The sequence below is a fragment of the Anser anser genome, assembly GCF_964211835.1.
Source record: "Anser anser genome assembly, chromosome: 1".
In the NCBI taxonomy this organism is placed as follows: domain Eukaryota; kingdom Metazoa; phylum Chordata; class Aves; order Anseriformes; family Anatidae; genus Anser; species Anser anser.
In genome coordinates, this window is record NC_139720.1 from 200,912,523 (window position 1) to 200,929,964 (window position 17,442).

Genomic DNA, 17,442 nt, shown 5'->3' on the forward strand with positions numbered 1-17,442 from the left:
TTTCTGTTTGGAGCAAAACGTTAATGCAGTTAGCTGTGTTTGTGGTTGTCCCAAATAGAAGCTTAGCACTTTAATTACACCAAAAATATTGGATGAAGATAGATGAAGATTTGGCAAAAAAGCAGTCGTCAAAGCTTTTGATCTCAGTCTCTGTGGGCATGTTCTGCAATACCTGCTAAGGAACACAGCTTGTCACTGAACAGAGATCTGATTATCTGCGTCTCGTCTGACCTGAGGAAGTGCAGCGGAACAAAGAGTTGGGCATTCAGATGAGCCCTGGCCTTGGCTGAGAGCCCTCTGGCAGTGATGCAGTGTGGAAAGTCCTGAGATAAAGGACCCGGTTTTTGGAAAGGACCAAGGAGGAGGAGTGACAATTACACCCCTGTGCCTGACTCGGCTGCCACTTGTGTGATGTGCGACCAAAGAGCCCGTGTGACTCTTCTTGTTCAATGCTGTCTTATTTAAAATCGATAACAACTTCTGAGCTAGAAACCTGCCCTTCCTATTAAGAAGGACACTGCTAGCAGGGGCTTTCATTAGCTACTACACGTGTTGCTCTTCAGGAGGTTTTTCTCTCCACGGCATATAAAAGCTGGGCGGAGGATTAGGGCAAGTCGTTCTTTACTGTGCAGGTCAAGTGTTCTTCTGTTCGCTTCAGCCCATTATCGTGAGGTTTTACTCTGGACACCCATGCATGAGAGGGCAAATTAATGCCCTATTAAGCTTCAAAGAGAACAAGGAGCACCATCTCCAGAGAGAAAGGAAAAAATAAAAAAAGAAAAGAAAAAAAAAAATACTTCTTTTTACCCAAAAGCTACGTAGTGGCCTGGCCAAGGACAGGTAGTGACGGCTGCCACCAGCACTGAGCAGCTCAGTGCCTCTCTGCCTGCTCTAGGGGCTGCAGCCCCTGTTCTGCTCCTGTACACATCCCTGCCACGGGATGTGCTTTGCTGCACGCAGACACAAACACATTCCCCATTGCCATCTCCTTGTGCTCTGCTTTGGGGCCGTGGGCTTCTCTGAAACTCTGAGCTTCTTTGCTTCATTAGCTCGAGAGAAAACGTCCTAAAGTTTTTGCTAAAAGCCTACGCTGATGTATATTGCTCCTGTTAAGAGTCAGCTGGAGGTATTGCAGCAGGGCTGCCGTTCAAAGCCAGGACAAAGCTCGTGTAAAGCCCACAACTCCACCACACGCTTTGTGATGTTACATCCTTGGACCAAACTTGTCATCTGGCTCAAAACTGGTCAGAAATACCACGTCACACGCACTTTAAAAGAAATTCCACTTGAAAATAGGGGAGATGCAGAGCAAGTGACCTTGGTATTTTTATTCCCCAGTATTTTTATTCTTGACACAGCCAAGGTTCATGCATTTAGGTCCAGAAGAAATGAAATCCACGAGGTTATGCCCACTGCAAGCACAGGAATGCAACACAGCGTTTCTTCCTGCAGCCCCTGCTCTATTTGTGCTGCAATTGGCGTGATTACAAAGATCAAAGGGACGTAAAGCACCGGGAATATGTACACCTATTACTAAATTAAAGCAATGTAAACACTGCTCGTGGAAGGAACAATCTGACCTTATTTTGCTTTCTGCTGCTTTCGGAGCAAACACCACGTCAGCGCGGGTTGGCGCTGCAGCAGTGATCCTGTCCCGAGATAATTTCTGCAGTGGCCGTGTAGGCAGAGCACCTAGCCTTCGGGTGACACCAACCATTCTCTGTAGGGACCTTCCATGTTTTGGTGAGTGCTGGGTGAGGAGATGGCTTTGGTGCACCAGGCCAAACTGACTGGGAGTGCTGGCACGAAGGAGACGTCCCCCTCTCCAGCGGAGGCTGAGATCAGCATCGCTGTGCTGCAAATTTCCTCAGGAGGGCAAAGCCCGGGGCTTACAGCTGTGCTGCCAGGGAGAAGGGAGAACTCCCGTGAGAGGATCAGCTCAGCAAAGACGCCCGTGGCTGGTCCCAGCAGAGCCCCTGGGCCCAGGCTGTGTCCGTACAGCACTACTCTGCTTTCTTCAGGCTGCCACCTGCTCGTGTCATCTCCAGCATCAGTCGCTCTGCACTACCACGGTAGATTTTTCTTTGTAGACCTTATAGTACTTTATTAATGGAAAAAGCTATCTCACTATACCTCAGCTTGGCTTCGATGGAAAATGGTATCTTAGTAACTGATACACGAGGCGGTGAATTTGTGTCCCAGAACACCGGGACACTAGGAAAAAGCCCTAGTTCCAGCATATGAAAAGGACAAAAAATACCGCCTATATGAATTGTAGAGACTAGTTTGAGACCTTTATCAGAAAGGTAGGGGACACAGATAAGCTCCTTCCACTCCACCAGCTGGAATAAACCCAAGGAGCAAATGAAATAGATTCCAGAAGTTGCTGTCCCCTTCCTACACCGCACCGGCTGCCTGTGGACAGCCTGGCCACATACCCTCCTGGCTCGGAGAGACTGAATTCCTGTTATTGCCAATAAAGAGTGCAAGCTGCTGTTTGAGGAGCAGATCAAATGCCTACAATAGGGCCCTAAGCTTTCAAGTGCAATGGCTCTGTCAGCTGGGAAAGATGCCGAGGCTGGACATGGACTTTGAAACTCCTCAGACATCCTTCTCGTGTTTTATACCGACTTCATGGAGGCAGGAGCCGAGAGAAGTTTCTGTGACATTTTCACTAAAGCCATAAATTCTTTTAGCTTAAAGCTAAAATACCAAGTAACCTGAGATATAACTGAACTTATTTTCTCCCAGCAGAGTGGAGCAGTACCTGTGAAATCGGCTGAGTGACAGCCCTGGAAATTCAATATCCCCATAGCAGTCGATTGCCTCGCTGGCGTTTTTTATCCTGCTCCAGTTAAACCAGACGGGTGAGATGCTGCTGAGACTAATGCATACTTTTACTTTCATCCAGCTATAGCATTTTAGAGGGATCGATATAGAAGGCTTTAATATACTGAGAGCACCAGGAGAAATGAGACGAGTCCAGGAGGGACAACGCATCAGACCCCTCGGTGAGAACAAAGCCACCATCCCCCTGTAATTAGGTTTGGGACCAAATTCAGGCTCCCGACAACCAGCCAGACACTCCTTGTGCTATTACTGACCTGTCAATCATCTGGGCCATATTTCTTTAGCATTTCCATGTGCTGGGGTATATCTAGACTGCAAATGCAGTGGAGGACTTCATTCTTCCTATGAATACCTTGGTGAAGGCAGCAGGGCTGCGTGCAGACAGCACTATGAGCGGGTGCCAGCCCCGTGCCTGACCCAGGACCTGGATCCTGCTCACACCTACACAGATGCTGCCTCCCCCATCACCTTCCCCACTGTTCATTGTCCGTCCCCAATTCGCTGCCCCTCCTGCTTGCCCCCACTACAGCTCTAATCCACCAGTGGGCTTACACAGGCACTTTTTCAGCTCAAACGGGGAAAGGTGGTGTGCCAGTAAAAGCCAGTTCCTGCATGCTGACTTCCTGAAACAAATACAGGTTCCTACAGATGTGCCAATTAGCCTTAATTTCAATATAAAGTGAAACTTAGTGGTCCAAGTCTGGATGGTGTAGCACTCTGCTTTGACTGCTGGATCTTTGATGGCGAAGCATCTTGCAGCAAAATCGCCCATTCATAATACATAGAAATGATACACGTGCTGCTCTTTTGTAGCAAACTTCAAATTAAAGCCAGCGGGTAAGCCACAGGGAATCAACATATGCATCCGTATGACACAGTAAAGCCTACAGATAAATAAACATTAGTTAGGATTTGTGGCTTCACCTGAAGAGCAGAAAAATGACTTTGCAAGCACTGAAGGCCATGAACTCCACCTCGCCAGAGATGGACCTGCCATCCAGCCTCAACATGCCTGAGCAGGAGGGGGCAGTCACAGCGTAGTTAGGAAATTTGTTGCCCCCCCCCCCCCCACTTGTGTTCTGCCAAGCGAGCCCTGCCTTAGCAGATGGGCTCTCAGCTGCTCCGTCTTGGAGCTGCAAGGCTCAAATTTAAGCTTCCAGCTGGAAGCAACACTGCAATCACTGGGATAACCATGTAACAGGTACTAAAGCTGCCTGGTATTTGTGCAACTTTAGATAACCCATTTACAATTATCTTCTCCGTTCTCAGGTTAAAGCTTTACAATAAAGGAGCTGTTTCACCTGAACTGATGAAATCTGTTCGATTCCCTTGTTTATTTGCCTCTGTTTTCGTGGCAGCCTTAAAGCTGCTACACCAGCGTACGTGCCAGATACGCAGAGGCAGCGCAGCACAGCGCACCAGTACAGTAATTGTGCTATCTCAGCATGATTTAAAACACTGGTCCCAATCTAGACTTAGAAAAATGGACATGACATAGAAAAACTTACCAGTTTTGCTTGAATTTCTGGCTTCCTAGCACATAACGTGTCCAAAAATCTTGCACACTTTTGAAATCCAGAGGACGCATGCATGTTGGCAGACAGTGTAAGCAGCACATGGCTCTCCAATATCCCAAGCAGCCAGATCTTTTCGGGCAGCCTGTACATACACCAGCAGGTAGCATCAGGAAAAAAGCAAGCTGCTTTCTCTTCAGACAAGATGACACTGCAGCTTCTGTAAAATAAATGAGGTCATTCACAAGAAAACAAACAGGAGATGGCCTGCAGTGGTGCAGTCTTTCTGCGGTACCCAAGACCTCGTAAGGGATGTATCCAGAGATCACTGTGCTGATTTATTTGTGAGTTTAGCTTGTGGGTTTTTTAAGGATGTGGGTCTAAGATATAATCTGCCATAACAGAGGCAGTGCACCACAAAAAATGCCATTCAAGTACTTAGACAAACTACAAGATGGGGGGCACAGGGGTGCCTCGGAGCACCAGGCATCTCACAGGGCTGACCTGTGCAACCAGGTCTGGCTCCGCATCCTGTGGGCAGATGTGTGCATGGGATCTGAGCCATCGGTGCTCCCAGCACACGGCTCACTGCCTGCTCCTGGTCCCCCGCATCTGCCAGAGGAAACGATCAACAGCAAGTGGGTAACCTTGAGGGAAGATTATAACCAGTCTGGATCCCCCTGCAGATAAGAAAGATGAAGCAGGTGAACACGTTATGTGAAGAGGCACAAGATGAGGGAGTCAGGGATTGAGACAGTCAGGGACTGAATCTAAATTTGCAGAGAAACAGGAATTTATAAAAAAAGAAATGGAGATCTTCCCCATCTCCATTTCTGCTACTGTTGTGGAGAACATTACAGTACATATATGGGGAGTTTTGTCAGTTTGCCATTTCGAGACACTTGCCTTCTGGAAGCTCTTCCATCCTTCAGGTATGATTAAGCTGTGGTTAAGGCAAAGACATACATCATTCATTTCTTCAGCAAACTTTCCTTCTGTTCTCAGTTGCTTGATAACTCCCCAGCCTGGCTATCTGCAATCCCTAAACACCACCAAACAAAGAAAATCTCATACATACCGGTTGTTCCATGACAGCACTTTTCTCGAGCTGAGTACCACAGCCCGCCAGGCCGGACTGACTGCCCAAGCGGCCGAGCAGGCCATGAAGAGGGAAATGAAAGCGCGCTGTGGAAGACGGCCCACAGCAGATGTGTAATAGAAAAGTGCACAGGGAGATAAATCAACCCCTAGAGCAATAGGAACAGAGAAAACATTTAAACCCATAAATCATCTATCCGTATCTAGCTGTCCCACAGCTAGCAGACACTGATGGTCATTAGTTTAGCCAGCTAATTAACCTTAGCTTGTTGTTCCGTGTCCTGGTGGCCCTACTGATGCCCAGCCTAGGGGCAGAGTGGATCGCACACCCTGCTGGTGTGCTCAGGGTGTAACTGCTCCCGGGTGGGAGATCCAAAAGGGAGCCCCCCAGCTCTGGTCAGGTCACCAGGGGATGCTCATCAGCTTCCCAAGTTCCTGCGGTTTCTTCATCTATCACATTTCTTTTATTGCCTTGGTGATGCCCTTGCTTTCTCTTGCTCTCTTCTGACTGCTGCATGTGGAAAAAAGCCTCGGAGCTTATGGGAACCCGCTGAGGCCCAGCTACGACACAGTCCCTGCCTGACATCAAAATGCTCTCTTCTTGCGTTGCGCTGTGAAGTTCTTTGCATTCCTCAAGTTCTTCAGGCACTGGGTCTCAAAGTAATACTTCAGCATCTTAAAAAAATCCTCTGGTGACATTCATTTCTCTGCCTCACACGTGGCCAGGCCTGCCATTCATTCACACCAACGCTGCCACTGGGGGCTGCCCCGGAACACCCTAAGCCAGGTGTCCAGAAGGGAGAGAAGATGCCGCAAGCTGCAGCGTCAGCCCAGGTGCTGTGTGGGCAGAAACACTGACCTGAATCCCCTCGGCATCTGTCCCTCCAGCGCTGTCACCTGGTGGGTGCCTCCCTGAGCCCCACGCATCGCTGCCGGGCAGGGCTGGTCAGCAACCTGAACGGGGTGAGAAGAGAAAGTTTTGGGGCACGCATTGGGCTTTGAACTGCTCCTGGCAAACCGGCTGCGGGTGGTGTCTCACCGTCGGTGGTCTGCAGCCCACGACAAGGCAGAGCTGTGGTTAGCAGACAGGCTTTCCGGACTCCTTGGCTTGGAGCAGGCCAGATTTCCTCTCTTCCATACAGGTATCGCAGATGAAAAAATGTTTACTACTAACTCACCAGCTGCTGTAAACTATTCCTCACTTCAGTAACTTTCTAATTAGTAGAACTGGAAACGGCTAAACTGTAATGCCAAGCTATAATACAGCTTCAGGCGAAGAATTTGAAGTGAAAACTAAATATCAAAACTGAAGGAATGGCATCATCTGTAAACCCCAAAATATATCTAAGGTGGCTTTCCGAAGACATTAGTACTACTATTCGTACTATTAGTGCTACTGTTAGTACTATTAATACTAATTAATTAGCAACTACTACTATTTCAAGAATGAAATGAAGCGCCTTAGGAAGTAAAGGTGGACAAGCTGTTTTCCATCTTTAAGAGCTTGATCTCATTTTCCTAGCTCCTTGTAAAGTTTGAAGCAGAAAGGCACCTCGTGCAGGAGAGGTTACTGTGTGAGACAAAAACACTGCTAGAATCTGTCAAGTTTCAGGAAATGTCTTTCCCTCCAGGGCTAATACAAAAATAAATTAAGCAAAACAGACACCCACACCTTTTTTTTTTTTTTTCCATATTAATTGGGGCTGTCCCAGTGAGCATTTCAGTTGCCATCTCTGCCCTGCATCTTCCTGCACTGAACCCTGCCCTCCTCGTCCTCTCTCTCAAGCTTTTTTTATGGGATACAATGGGAGTTTTATTGAAAATTGAACATTCGCCACTGAGGAGAAGAATAAAGTAAACAGCCATAACTCGTAGGATGAGGTTACCTCAGTAGCTTCACACAACTTGGCAGAATGCTCGTTTTTTGCGCTGTGGATAAAGCAGGGTTTTTAATGACTAATTTTATCCATTACCAAGGGCAGATGCAAAATGAATGGAATCCTGTTTCCAATGCGAGCAGTGTCCAAACTCTTACTGACGTGAAATGGAGTCATAAGCACTTGACCCTCGGACAAACAGCCATAATTTTAGTTGGATTACAGCTTTCCATGGTATTTTGAAAGGTTCTTATTCCACAGGGCAGTTGTGGTCCAACAGAGGTGACCTCAGGCTGTGAAAGTGATGAGGACAGAAGGGATGTGTTTTCTGTCCTCTCCCACAACGATCCCAGATAACTAGCAGTTCTCCAGGTGCAAAAAAGGTCTGAAACTAGCTTGTGCCTCCCCTAGCACAACCACCTTTTGTCAAGACGTTTACGAAGACTGTAAATTGGGAAGCGTGATTGGGAAGATCTCGCTCATTCTCTTCATTTCCCTGCTGCACTCTCAAGCTCTCTCTTGAGCTTGTACTAAAAGCATCAGCCAGAACAAGGATGGGAACAGAACAGAAGGCTGCAGCAGAAGAGACAGAGGAGGAGGTGGCAACTTTGGCTCTTCTTGTCTTGCAGGGGCAGAAGTAGGAACAAGCAGATAAAGCCCAGGATGCAAGCTTCAGGTCACAGCTTTGCACACCTGGAGTACTCTCTGGGAATCAAATCCAAGAGCAACTTTCCTTTTCCAGTTACATCAGTGAAATATATTTTTTTTTAATTCTTGTTATTATTTAAAGTACTTTTGAAGAGTGGGAGAATACACTTAATACCTGCGTTTAGGAATAGATTCAACATAATGGCAGCAATTTTATATTTGCAATAAGAAGCCACTGTGAATGAAGAGTAACTCAGCACCGTTCAGGCTCTTCCTCCAAAAATTCAGTGCAGAAAATATTCCTCACCACACTGAACAGGCTGGGCAGTGAACAGCAAACCTGTGGCTTTTTTTATGAATATGCCTGGTGGTGCTCAATGAGAGCTTGAACGCAGCACAAATTCTGCTGTACTTAACCTGACTCATTTTTTCACAGCGCAGACATACTGAGTGAGGTCTTTGTGTTCATAGTCCGTCTCTGAGGAATAAAGGACTGGAAATCTTCAGGGCTACCTGGTAATATAATCTTCATAAATAAATCACTAATGCTGTTTCTTCCCGGACTTAGCGTCCCATCATCCAAAACGCCTAGAATGTTTTTTACTCTGGTGTCAAATTTGAGGATGTAAATGCTGAGCCGACTTCCATTACGCATACAGCCAAGCCACAGGCTGATTAACTTCAAAAGATGGTTTAATAAACAATAGGGAAAATACAGATGCTCCAGGTTTCAAGTTTTGCACTGCCTTTTGATAGTTATTAAAAGGACATTATTAAAATCCTAAGTGTCACTACAATAATGTCCAATTTTAACTCTTCACAGAATTTTAACCCATACAATTACATAATTCCAAGGACCTGAAATCCCTGAAGGACTTTACTGGTTTAGGGCAGTATTGACTTCTTAAGAGAAAACTGCCCACTGTACAGGGCTCCTGGTTTCCAAATGCTTCCTGAGCGCTCTGAGCACCTCACTGCTGAATCCCCGCAGCTTCCAAAGCCTCCCGAGGACCAGGTTTTCTCTTACTCGTCTCGGAGTCTTTGCAGTGAGGCCCTCAGGAACAGCAGGAACTGTAAGGCAGAACATCTGCAGAATTTAGCAGAGGCATAGGTACTGTGGCCTCAGGTATCACTCCCAAACTGGCCTCAGAAGAAAGCACAGGAGTATATGGAGCATAACTGATAAACAGTCAGTTACAAGATATATTTGAAATATTCAAATAACCTTTTTTTTTTTTTTTTTTTCCTGATTAGAAATAGGTGTTTAGACTTGGATCCTGGTTTATCTTTAGTTAAGTACCACTTAAATCCATGTTAAGTCACCATGTTCTCTTGAACAGATTGCAGATTGAGCCAGCTCTATGCTTCCTACAAGGGACTGTTTACACTCTGAAAACAAATACCATTTTATATGATTGCTGGATAAAGAGTGAGTTTAAAACTAATCAAGCATAACTCACATCTTACTTAAAAGTCAGCAGACAAGCTTGAATAAATGGTACCCAATGTTTGGCAGATAAATATTTCCACCCGTTTCCACCACCCAGAGTCCAATCACAGTTGGAAAACCAGCAAAAAAACATTTCCCGTCTTGGGCACAGGTAAACAAGCAGTTGGTTTACAAAAGTTAAATGTGGTGGTGACACAGCACAAACCACCTGAAGGAAAAAAAAAAAAAGCGAGCCCTGCAGCACTTACCACATCCTGGGGAAGGGGGGTGGAAGTTTCAAGAGAAGTGCTGAAACTTACTCAAAACTCCCCACTCCGTGAAACAGAAGATGAATAAAGAGAGAGGCCATCAATCACCTTTGCTGCAAAAAACGTTGAGAAATTTAGGGGAAAAAGGTTTGGGGCTCTTTGTCTTTTGTTGCTCGGTTGAAGGCGTCAACGAACAAGCGTGAAAAAAGCTGCAGCTAAAAGAGTCGCTCTACGTGCTGAACGCCAACCCCAATCTCTGTTACACTCTGAAATTTAAGAAAAAAAAACTCCAAGGACTTTCAAATTCTCTGTAGGTGAAGAGAGAGTTTGTTGGATGGTTTCGTTGTTGTTTTAAATGACATTTTTTCCAGCAGACATCCAACTTCAATAAATGCTCCTTTTCACAGTGAAAATAACCCCGTACAGCCTCTCCTGCGAAAATATTTTTCCCCTGGCACAACCAGGTCTCATTCCTAACCTCAGACAGTCTGACTAATTTGAGAACAATAAGCCACTTCTCTTGATTAAAAGGTGGAAAACATGAAAAGAATTTTTCTTTAAAAATTGGTTTTCTACAGCTACCCTTCATAACACACAAAGAAATACAAAAATAGGGTCGTTTTGTGCTACTTCCTTTCTGTAATTTTATTGAGTGTTAATCTACATGATTAATACAAAGTTACTCCACTCTATGAAGATGAAGAGACTTTACAGTATAAAATTCCCTGAGACACGTTATGTAGCTGAAAGGATCACACAGTTCTCTATTCCACTTATAATCAAAGGGTAATATCAACTCTTCTCCTTCTGAAAAACAGAACATAATCATCTTCCTTTCCTCCCTCCTCCCCAACATTTTAATACATGGAATAAAACATTTTTTTTTCAAAATGTGTTACAAAAGATTTGTCTATTTAGAATAGAAGATAATTTGCTTGATTTTCATAGACCCATTACATACGCCACCTGCAATATCTTGTGGAGTTTGGTACCTCATCTACAACCCGATTTGCTAAGATAAAATTCTTATTTACCATTGACCTTGGGCTCAGTTCACTTGGGCATTACAAAAGACAGTGCTCAGCTTACAGCACTACTCTAATTATTAGCTTATTTCTTATAGACCATGGAGTGGCTGAACTACAAATCAAAGTGGATTTGTAGAGATGCTGTATTGTTGCCTGCAGCAGCTGTAGACCAGGTCTGAATTTCCTCTTGATAACGGGAAAAGTATGTAGTGCTTATGCAAGAACTATGAAACTAGAAAAGGCTTCTCTTCTCCCGCAAGTACTCTGCAATAATTATTACAAGACTGCCATTTTCATTATACAGTTTTTTTAAAATAATCATTGTACAACTCACAAACAGAGCACAGCTGTGATATCTTATTCAAAAATAACACTTTGATCATTGCATAGCTGTTTTCTGAATTTTACAAAACTCTAATTCCACCAAGATTCCCATAAGAGCAGCTGAGAATAAAGTCCCGGTTGCAATTCCTATGCTCCTGTAGCCTCATCTCCTGCCTGTGGCATTACTAATGGTAACAGAAAAATTGTGTGTCTGAAAACCTCCAGAACATGCTAAAAAATTTGGAAGGACTGATAAAATAATATACTTTTTGGCAGGCTGATAAAAAGTAGTGCAATCTTAATTATTAGTTTTCAGAGACTGCTCACTGCTTTTAAGATCAGGTTTTTGTATATGCTTACATGAACTGAGATAAACAGTAAAAAGAAGAAAATGGATAAATCAAAGAGACAGATTCTATTAACCTGACACTTGGCTGTTAGTGTTAACGTTATACTTAGATTTCTACTTTAAAAATGATCAAAATCAGTTTTATGGGAGCTTTAACCACTGGCAGAGAAACAGATGACCGTGCAATGAACAGCATGCCTTTGTTTTAAAGAATCCCTTGGAACTGTTTAAATGAAAGCCCAGCAGTAAGTAGGGAACACCTCTACTGCACTCTGCATTGCGCTGACCACCTTCTCTGCTTTCCTGATAAAATCTCTGCAGCAACTCTGGCATGAACAACAGCCACGTTCATGAAGTACTTTTACCCATCTTCCCTTCCACAAAAGCAGGAGAGAATAAAAACAGGAGCCACCAAGATCCGAAGGCGTAAATCTCTGCAAATTATTCACAAACTGTATCATTATTTCAGATTTTTTTTTCAGCAATCTTTAGTTCCATGCTTACCTAATCATGGGAACGTGTAATTTACAATAAATTACAGTAGGCTGTCAGCTGATGGCTCTAAGCACCTAACCTGACATCCCTTATTGCTCAAATCAAGTGTAATCCTATTCTAACCTAAGTAAGACTCGCAAATGCCAACAAACTGACCTCTCTCTTATTTGCAACTAACTCATCTTTCCCCACCTGTTCTGTGCCCGTGATTTTACTCCAGGTGAAGTCTCTGGATAATTTAATGGCCTTAAATAGGAGCAGGATGAAACCCTTAATCATTTTTACAGCACTCTTGTAGGTTATCATTTTTTTGCCGCCAAATCTTACAGCTGCAAAGGACAGGAAGGGCTGAGGTTCCTGTGGATCAGTAACTGCAACTGAAGACCCTCTCTGGATTTCAGTATGCAAGATTACAAACAACCAAAAAGTAACCACACGCTGACTGCTCCAAAGATCTCAGTCCAGCAGGATGGCAGAGTCTAAAAGGGAACGCCTCCTGTAAATGTTCTGGGTAGGCAGTGCACAAGCAAGTTTTAGCTTACAAAACCAGTTATACATTAAAAAAAAAAAAAAAAAAAGGCGGAAGAAACCTTCAAAACCAAAGATAAGAAATCCTTCCTCTCCCTTTTCATATACTTCCCTCATACAACCTGTATTTAACAACGGTTTAGATTGTATTCTCTACAGTAATTTCCTTTCTGGAAGGTAGTGATCTGAGACTTGGACTTTGAGATTTTTGTTGTAATAATTGTTTCACAAACAGAGCTGGCACTCTGAGTAATCTGTCACCTGGCAGAATTTTTAAAAATGCATGCCATGCACCAAAGCATTTGCTATACAATAAGACATTTGAATGATACTAGAGAAATAAGTTAGCCTTTCTGTATACATATTAAATACAGTAATAAAAAACCCTGCGGTTCTGAGTCTTTCCCTGCTTTTTCCTATATGGCAGTAATTTTGCAGAGAAAAACATGCAGACTCCTGTAAACATTTTCAAATTCCTGAAAAAAGGGAGGGCGGAAACATTCCAACTTTATTTCTACATTCTGTCTTTTCCTGTACTTGAAGCTCTTCTCTGCCTTCATACAGGACAAATGTGCTTATGGTTTGGGTAGGGAGTGGAAGAATTACTTTATATCATCTGAGCTGTTCGTTCCACTCCCACACAGACCCTTCCATACACTTTTTCCAAAACGGAACTTTTATTTGGCTCAAGGAATTATTATTTGGCTGCTGCAATTTAACACATTGCTAAAAAGTGCTACCGTATCATCACATTCTTACGTTCAACACTTGCGGCTCAGCATTTGTCGGCAAATAACTTTGATTTTCTTAATAATCACTGTTAAAAGTATTTGCTTTTGTCTTTGGAATGCAGAAAGCCAGCACTGATCACGTATCCCCTATAAGCAGAAGAAAGTTTCACAGACCAGGAAGCTGTCATAGCTGACAAAATTGGTTTCAGCTGTACAGCCAAGGAACTTGGCATGTTTTATTTACATTTAGCTGTGCACAACTGCAAAGGTTTCAGATCTGCATGACTTCTGGAACTTTAATTTAACTTTGCTCTTGAAGAATCCTCTTGCCTGATGTTTCTCTGTACTTTCATGATTTTGCCCTGTAGTAAAAATCTTCATTTTGTAGTTTTTTTTTTTTTCCCAGCTTATTTACATATATCTGTACGTCTCTCTCACGGATGACAAACTAACTTTGCTAAGGTGGTGATCTCTGCGAGATGCAGCCTTCCTCATGCCTTAGTGAAGGCTGCTGCTCAGAGAGGCTGACCAAGCACGCCTCACCCACCAGGAACATCAGCTTTCAAACCAGCTGGCCAGATTTCGTACCGTCTTGACTTGATTCCCAGCTGTCCTCACAGCCTCGCAAACCTTGCAGTAATGCTCGTCCCAGAAAGAAGTGACGTGGACCTCGTACTTGTTCCGCCAGGCAAAATACCTCCTGTAGTTAGGCTTGTTTTTATCGAGGAATTTCAGGTAGGTGGCCAGCAGCCTGGGGCTGGGGAAGTCGTCGACGTGGATGAAGGAGTTGGCAGGGATGAAGCGCTCGTAGTTGGCCCTGCGGGGGCCGAGGACGACGGGCACGGCGCTGGCGGCGAAGGCGTTCCTCCAGAGCTTCTCGGTGATGTAGTCGGTGTGCTGCGAGTTCTCGAAGGCCAGGTAGAACTTGTAGGCCGACACCGTCTTCACCACGCTGCCCTCCACCAGCGCCAGCCCCTGCGCCCCGTACACGTCGATGGCCAGGTGCTCCTTCAGCTGCCGGTAGTAGCGCACCCGGGCGTGCTCCTCGTTCCAGTTACTGATCACCCACGCCACCAGCCTGGTCTTGCGGGGCAGCACGAAGGGCCGGGGCTCCGGCAGCGCGTAGAGGTACCCGTAGGGCACGAAGACGTCCGAATCCCTCCGGTAGGACATGGTCCAGTTGAAGACGCCGCCCAGACCCTGCAAGCCGGGGGAATGCGAGGGCGACTCGAAGTTCATCCACACCCAGAGCTGGCGCGGGGGGCGAGGCGGGGGCCCTCGGGGCAGCCCCTGGGCTCCGTGCAGGGCCAGGTCGCGGTGGTGGAAGAGCACGGCCCTCGCCTCGCCCAGCCGGCCGCGGTCGGCGCTGAGGCGGCAGCCCGTCACGTTGTAGCGCCGCCGGCAGTCCGCGGGGCGCCGGGGGCGGCCGAAAGGCTCCCACCACAGCAGCACGGTCACCTCGTCCCCTGCCCGGCCCGTCGTCGGGACCCGGGGCTGCGGCTGCCGGAGGCAGGCGAACAAAGCGAGCGCGGCCCCCAGCAGCCCGGCCGCCAGCGCCCAGCGCCGCCGCCACAGCCGCCGCCATCTCCTGGGGCAGCTGCGGCGGGGGCACGGCTCCATCGCCCGCTGGGGAGCCGCGGGGCCGCCCAGCGCATGCTGCTGCTGCTGCTGCTGCTGCTGCTGCTGCTAGTGCTGTTACTGCTGCTGGTGCTGTTACTGCTGCTGCTGCTGCCTCCCCTCAGCGCCCAACCCCTGCCCCGCCGCCGCCCCTCCCGGCCATGCCGGCCCGCTCCCGCCCACAGCAGCCGGCCCTGCCCGCCGCCCTGTGAGGAGAGGTGATCCCCCAAACCCCGAGTTTCCTATTTCTTCATGATTTGGGGGTTTGGGGCCGGCAGAAAGGGCTCTCCCCCACTGCCCACGCCCGCCGTTTCCCTGGGAACACTTGGGAAGAAGGGGGGGGGGGGGGGGCTTTTCGAGCCCTCGCGGTTTCGAGGGTGAGGTCGAGCAAAGTCTTGAATAAATCGGTTACTGAGGGAAGGGGGGGGAAATTAAAGGAAGAGACGGCAGCCACAGCAGCTTTGACTTCCTGCCAAGTCATCAAACGGTTTCAAGCACCTCTAAAAGGACTATCAAATTGGGAAAGTGTGTATATATATGTGTGTGTGTGTGTGTATATTTTATATATATATATTATATATTATGTAGTCGCTTTAATTTTTTTTAGGACTACATATGTTTTCAGTTAATTTTTAAATCTCACTGCTATTTAAAAAAACTCCATGGTTACTAGAAAATCGCTTTTCCCAACTCTGTTTCACACAGAAAGTGTGAAAAACTTGATCAAATAGGCCTCAGATGTTTTCCACAGTCATTTGTTTCAGCAAACCAAGAGTTCATCGATTCACACAGCTCAGAGAATATTAGTACGGAGCTGGAGGCAGCTCTAATGCTATGCATTTTTGTACCCACAGCTATAGATCCAAGGACCTCTCATAGACACTCACCGAGGGCAGCAAAGGTACATGGGGCGTAGATTCTCATCTACCATTTGGGTTGCAGCACAGTGTATCCATACCACATAGGTCAAGACTCTGCGACTCGTCTCTGCGTTAGTAAAGAAAGCAATTCAAGCCCATTTATGCCCCAAAATACAGAATGGTTGCAGGTGAGGTTGCTGTTAGATTAGCAACTCGGTCATGTGTGTCCATAAACTTATTAATTGTACATGAGAACACTTGCAGACTTCCATAGTCCATGATCTAAGCACTCATAAAAAAAATAAAAAATACACCAACAGCTGTGGTTACAGAAAACATTTTACTGCCTCTGCTGTAACCCCCAGTGCTGGCTGGAAGGGATCTCTGGAGGTCACTACTCCACCCTCCTGCTCAGAGGAGGACCACTGTCAGCTATGTTGCTCACTTAGGTGCTGGCTTGACTAGTGGCAAGAAGTTGAAAATATTCTAGGACTGAGACTCCACAACACCTTTGGCAGCCTGTTCCAGTGCTGCGCCACCCTCTCAGTGAAGAATTTTTTCCTGCTGTTCAACACTGAACCTCCCAACCTGTAATTTCTGGCTGTTACAGCCCCTTGTTATATCCAAGGACAGAACAGCTCCATCATCTTCGTAACACCTTCAGGTAGCTAGTTGTTGGCTACTATTAAATCATCCCTTTGCCTCCTTTCCAGAAGACTAAACAAGACCGCCTCCCTCAACCTCAGTTTGTGTGCTGTAGGACCCCTCATCATCTCGGTAGCCTTCCACTGGACCTTCTCCACATTCTCAACTTCCACCTCGAACTGGGAGGCTGGAAAGTGGACACGGTACCAGGTGTCCCCTCACCAGTGCTGAGTGCAGGGGGACAACTTTTCTCCATCCACTGCACATACACCTGATGTTGCCCAGCACATGGCTTGCTTTCCTTTCAAGGAGGGCTCACGGTTGGCTCACATTTTACTTGCTGTTCACCTGGTCCCTCACAGCGTGGTTGTTTATCAACCAGTCAGTTCCCAGCCTGTACCAGTGCACGGGGCTTTTCTGTTGTACATACAAAACTTCGTATTTCCCCTCGCTGAATTCCCCAAGATTTCTGCTGGCTCAGACCAAGCTTCTCCAGTCCTCTCTGAAGTTGTTCAAACCAGCATGACAATCCCCTTTTCTAATTTAGTATTGTCTTCAATATAGTGTGCTAGCCAACCGTAGTAAAATAAAACAATGATGCAATAAACATAGGACCTGCCTTGACAAACAACACTGATTTTAGTCACAAAATAGGGATCTGGGAAAATTATTTTAGAAAACTGCAAGCATGTAGAAATACTTTGCTAACAGATTCAAATCCTCTGAGTGCATGAGCTGTACTTGGAATCACTCAGTCCAGAACCCATCCAATATAATGAACCCTACCTAAAATGAGCACAATCCCTGGCGTGCTTCAATGAAAGACACAAAGTGGTCAACAACTCTACAGTAAATAATTTTGTTTCTTTAGCTGCTTCTGCAGATAACGTGATAAATTTGGGACTCATAAAAATCAGTGGGAGAGCTCAACTGACTTCTGTGGAATTATGATTCACCCAATAAATTTGATTGAATGAGCCGCAATGGCACTTGTTTTCCTTCAAGAACATAAATTTGATGTATGAGTTTGGAGGAAGCTGAACCAGATTTTACTTGCCTAATCAAGTTTTCATTTCTGGTCTTGCAGGTTTGTTGGTAAGCCATTCCAGTTCCACAGCCCAGCCAAGTAGAATCCATTGATCATGCCAGGCCTAATCCCGCACATAGTGAAGTCAACAAC

At 45.9% G+C, this 17,442-nt stretch overlaps 1 protein-coding gene across 7 annotated transcripts; it reads right to left on the minus strand.

The window, feature by feature from the left end:
* Positions 1-2,401: 2,401 nt before the first annotated feature.
* FUT4 (fucosyltransferase 4) lies at positions 2,402-14,896 on the minus strand. 7 transcript variants are annotated; one of them, XM_083821686.1, is made up of 4 exons: positions 6,502-14,896; positions 6,322-6,416; positions 4,359-5,406; positions 2,402-3,734 (listed from the first exon to the last, which is right to left on the minus strand). In XM_083821686.1, exon 1 carries the CDS (start codon positions 14,758-14,760, stop codon positions 13,696-13,698), a length of 1,065 nt encoding a protein of 354 aa, XP_083677812.1. In that variant the 5' UTR covers positions 14,761-14,896; the 3' UTR covers positions 2,402-3,734; positions 4,359-5,406; positions 6,322-6,416; positions 6,502-13,695. The 7 variants fall into 7 exon arrangements, with proteins under 7 accessions (XP_083677812.1, XP_083677811.1, XP_083677814.1 ...); XM_083821685.1 differs by having other exon boundaries at positions 4,359-9,058; positions 9,737-14,896; XM_083821688.1 differs by lacking the exon at positions 6,322-6,416 and having other exon boundaries at positions 9,686-14,896.
* Between the last annotated feature and the right edge of the window lie 2,546 nt (positions 14,897-17,442).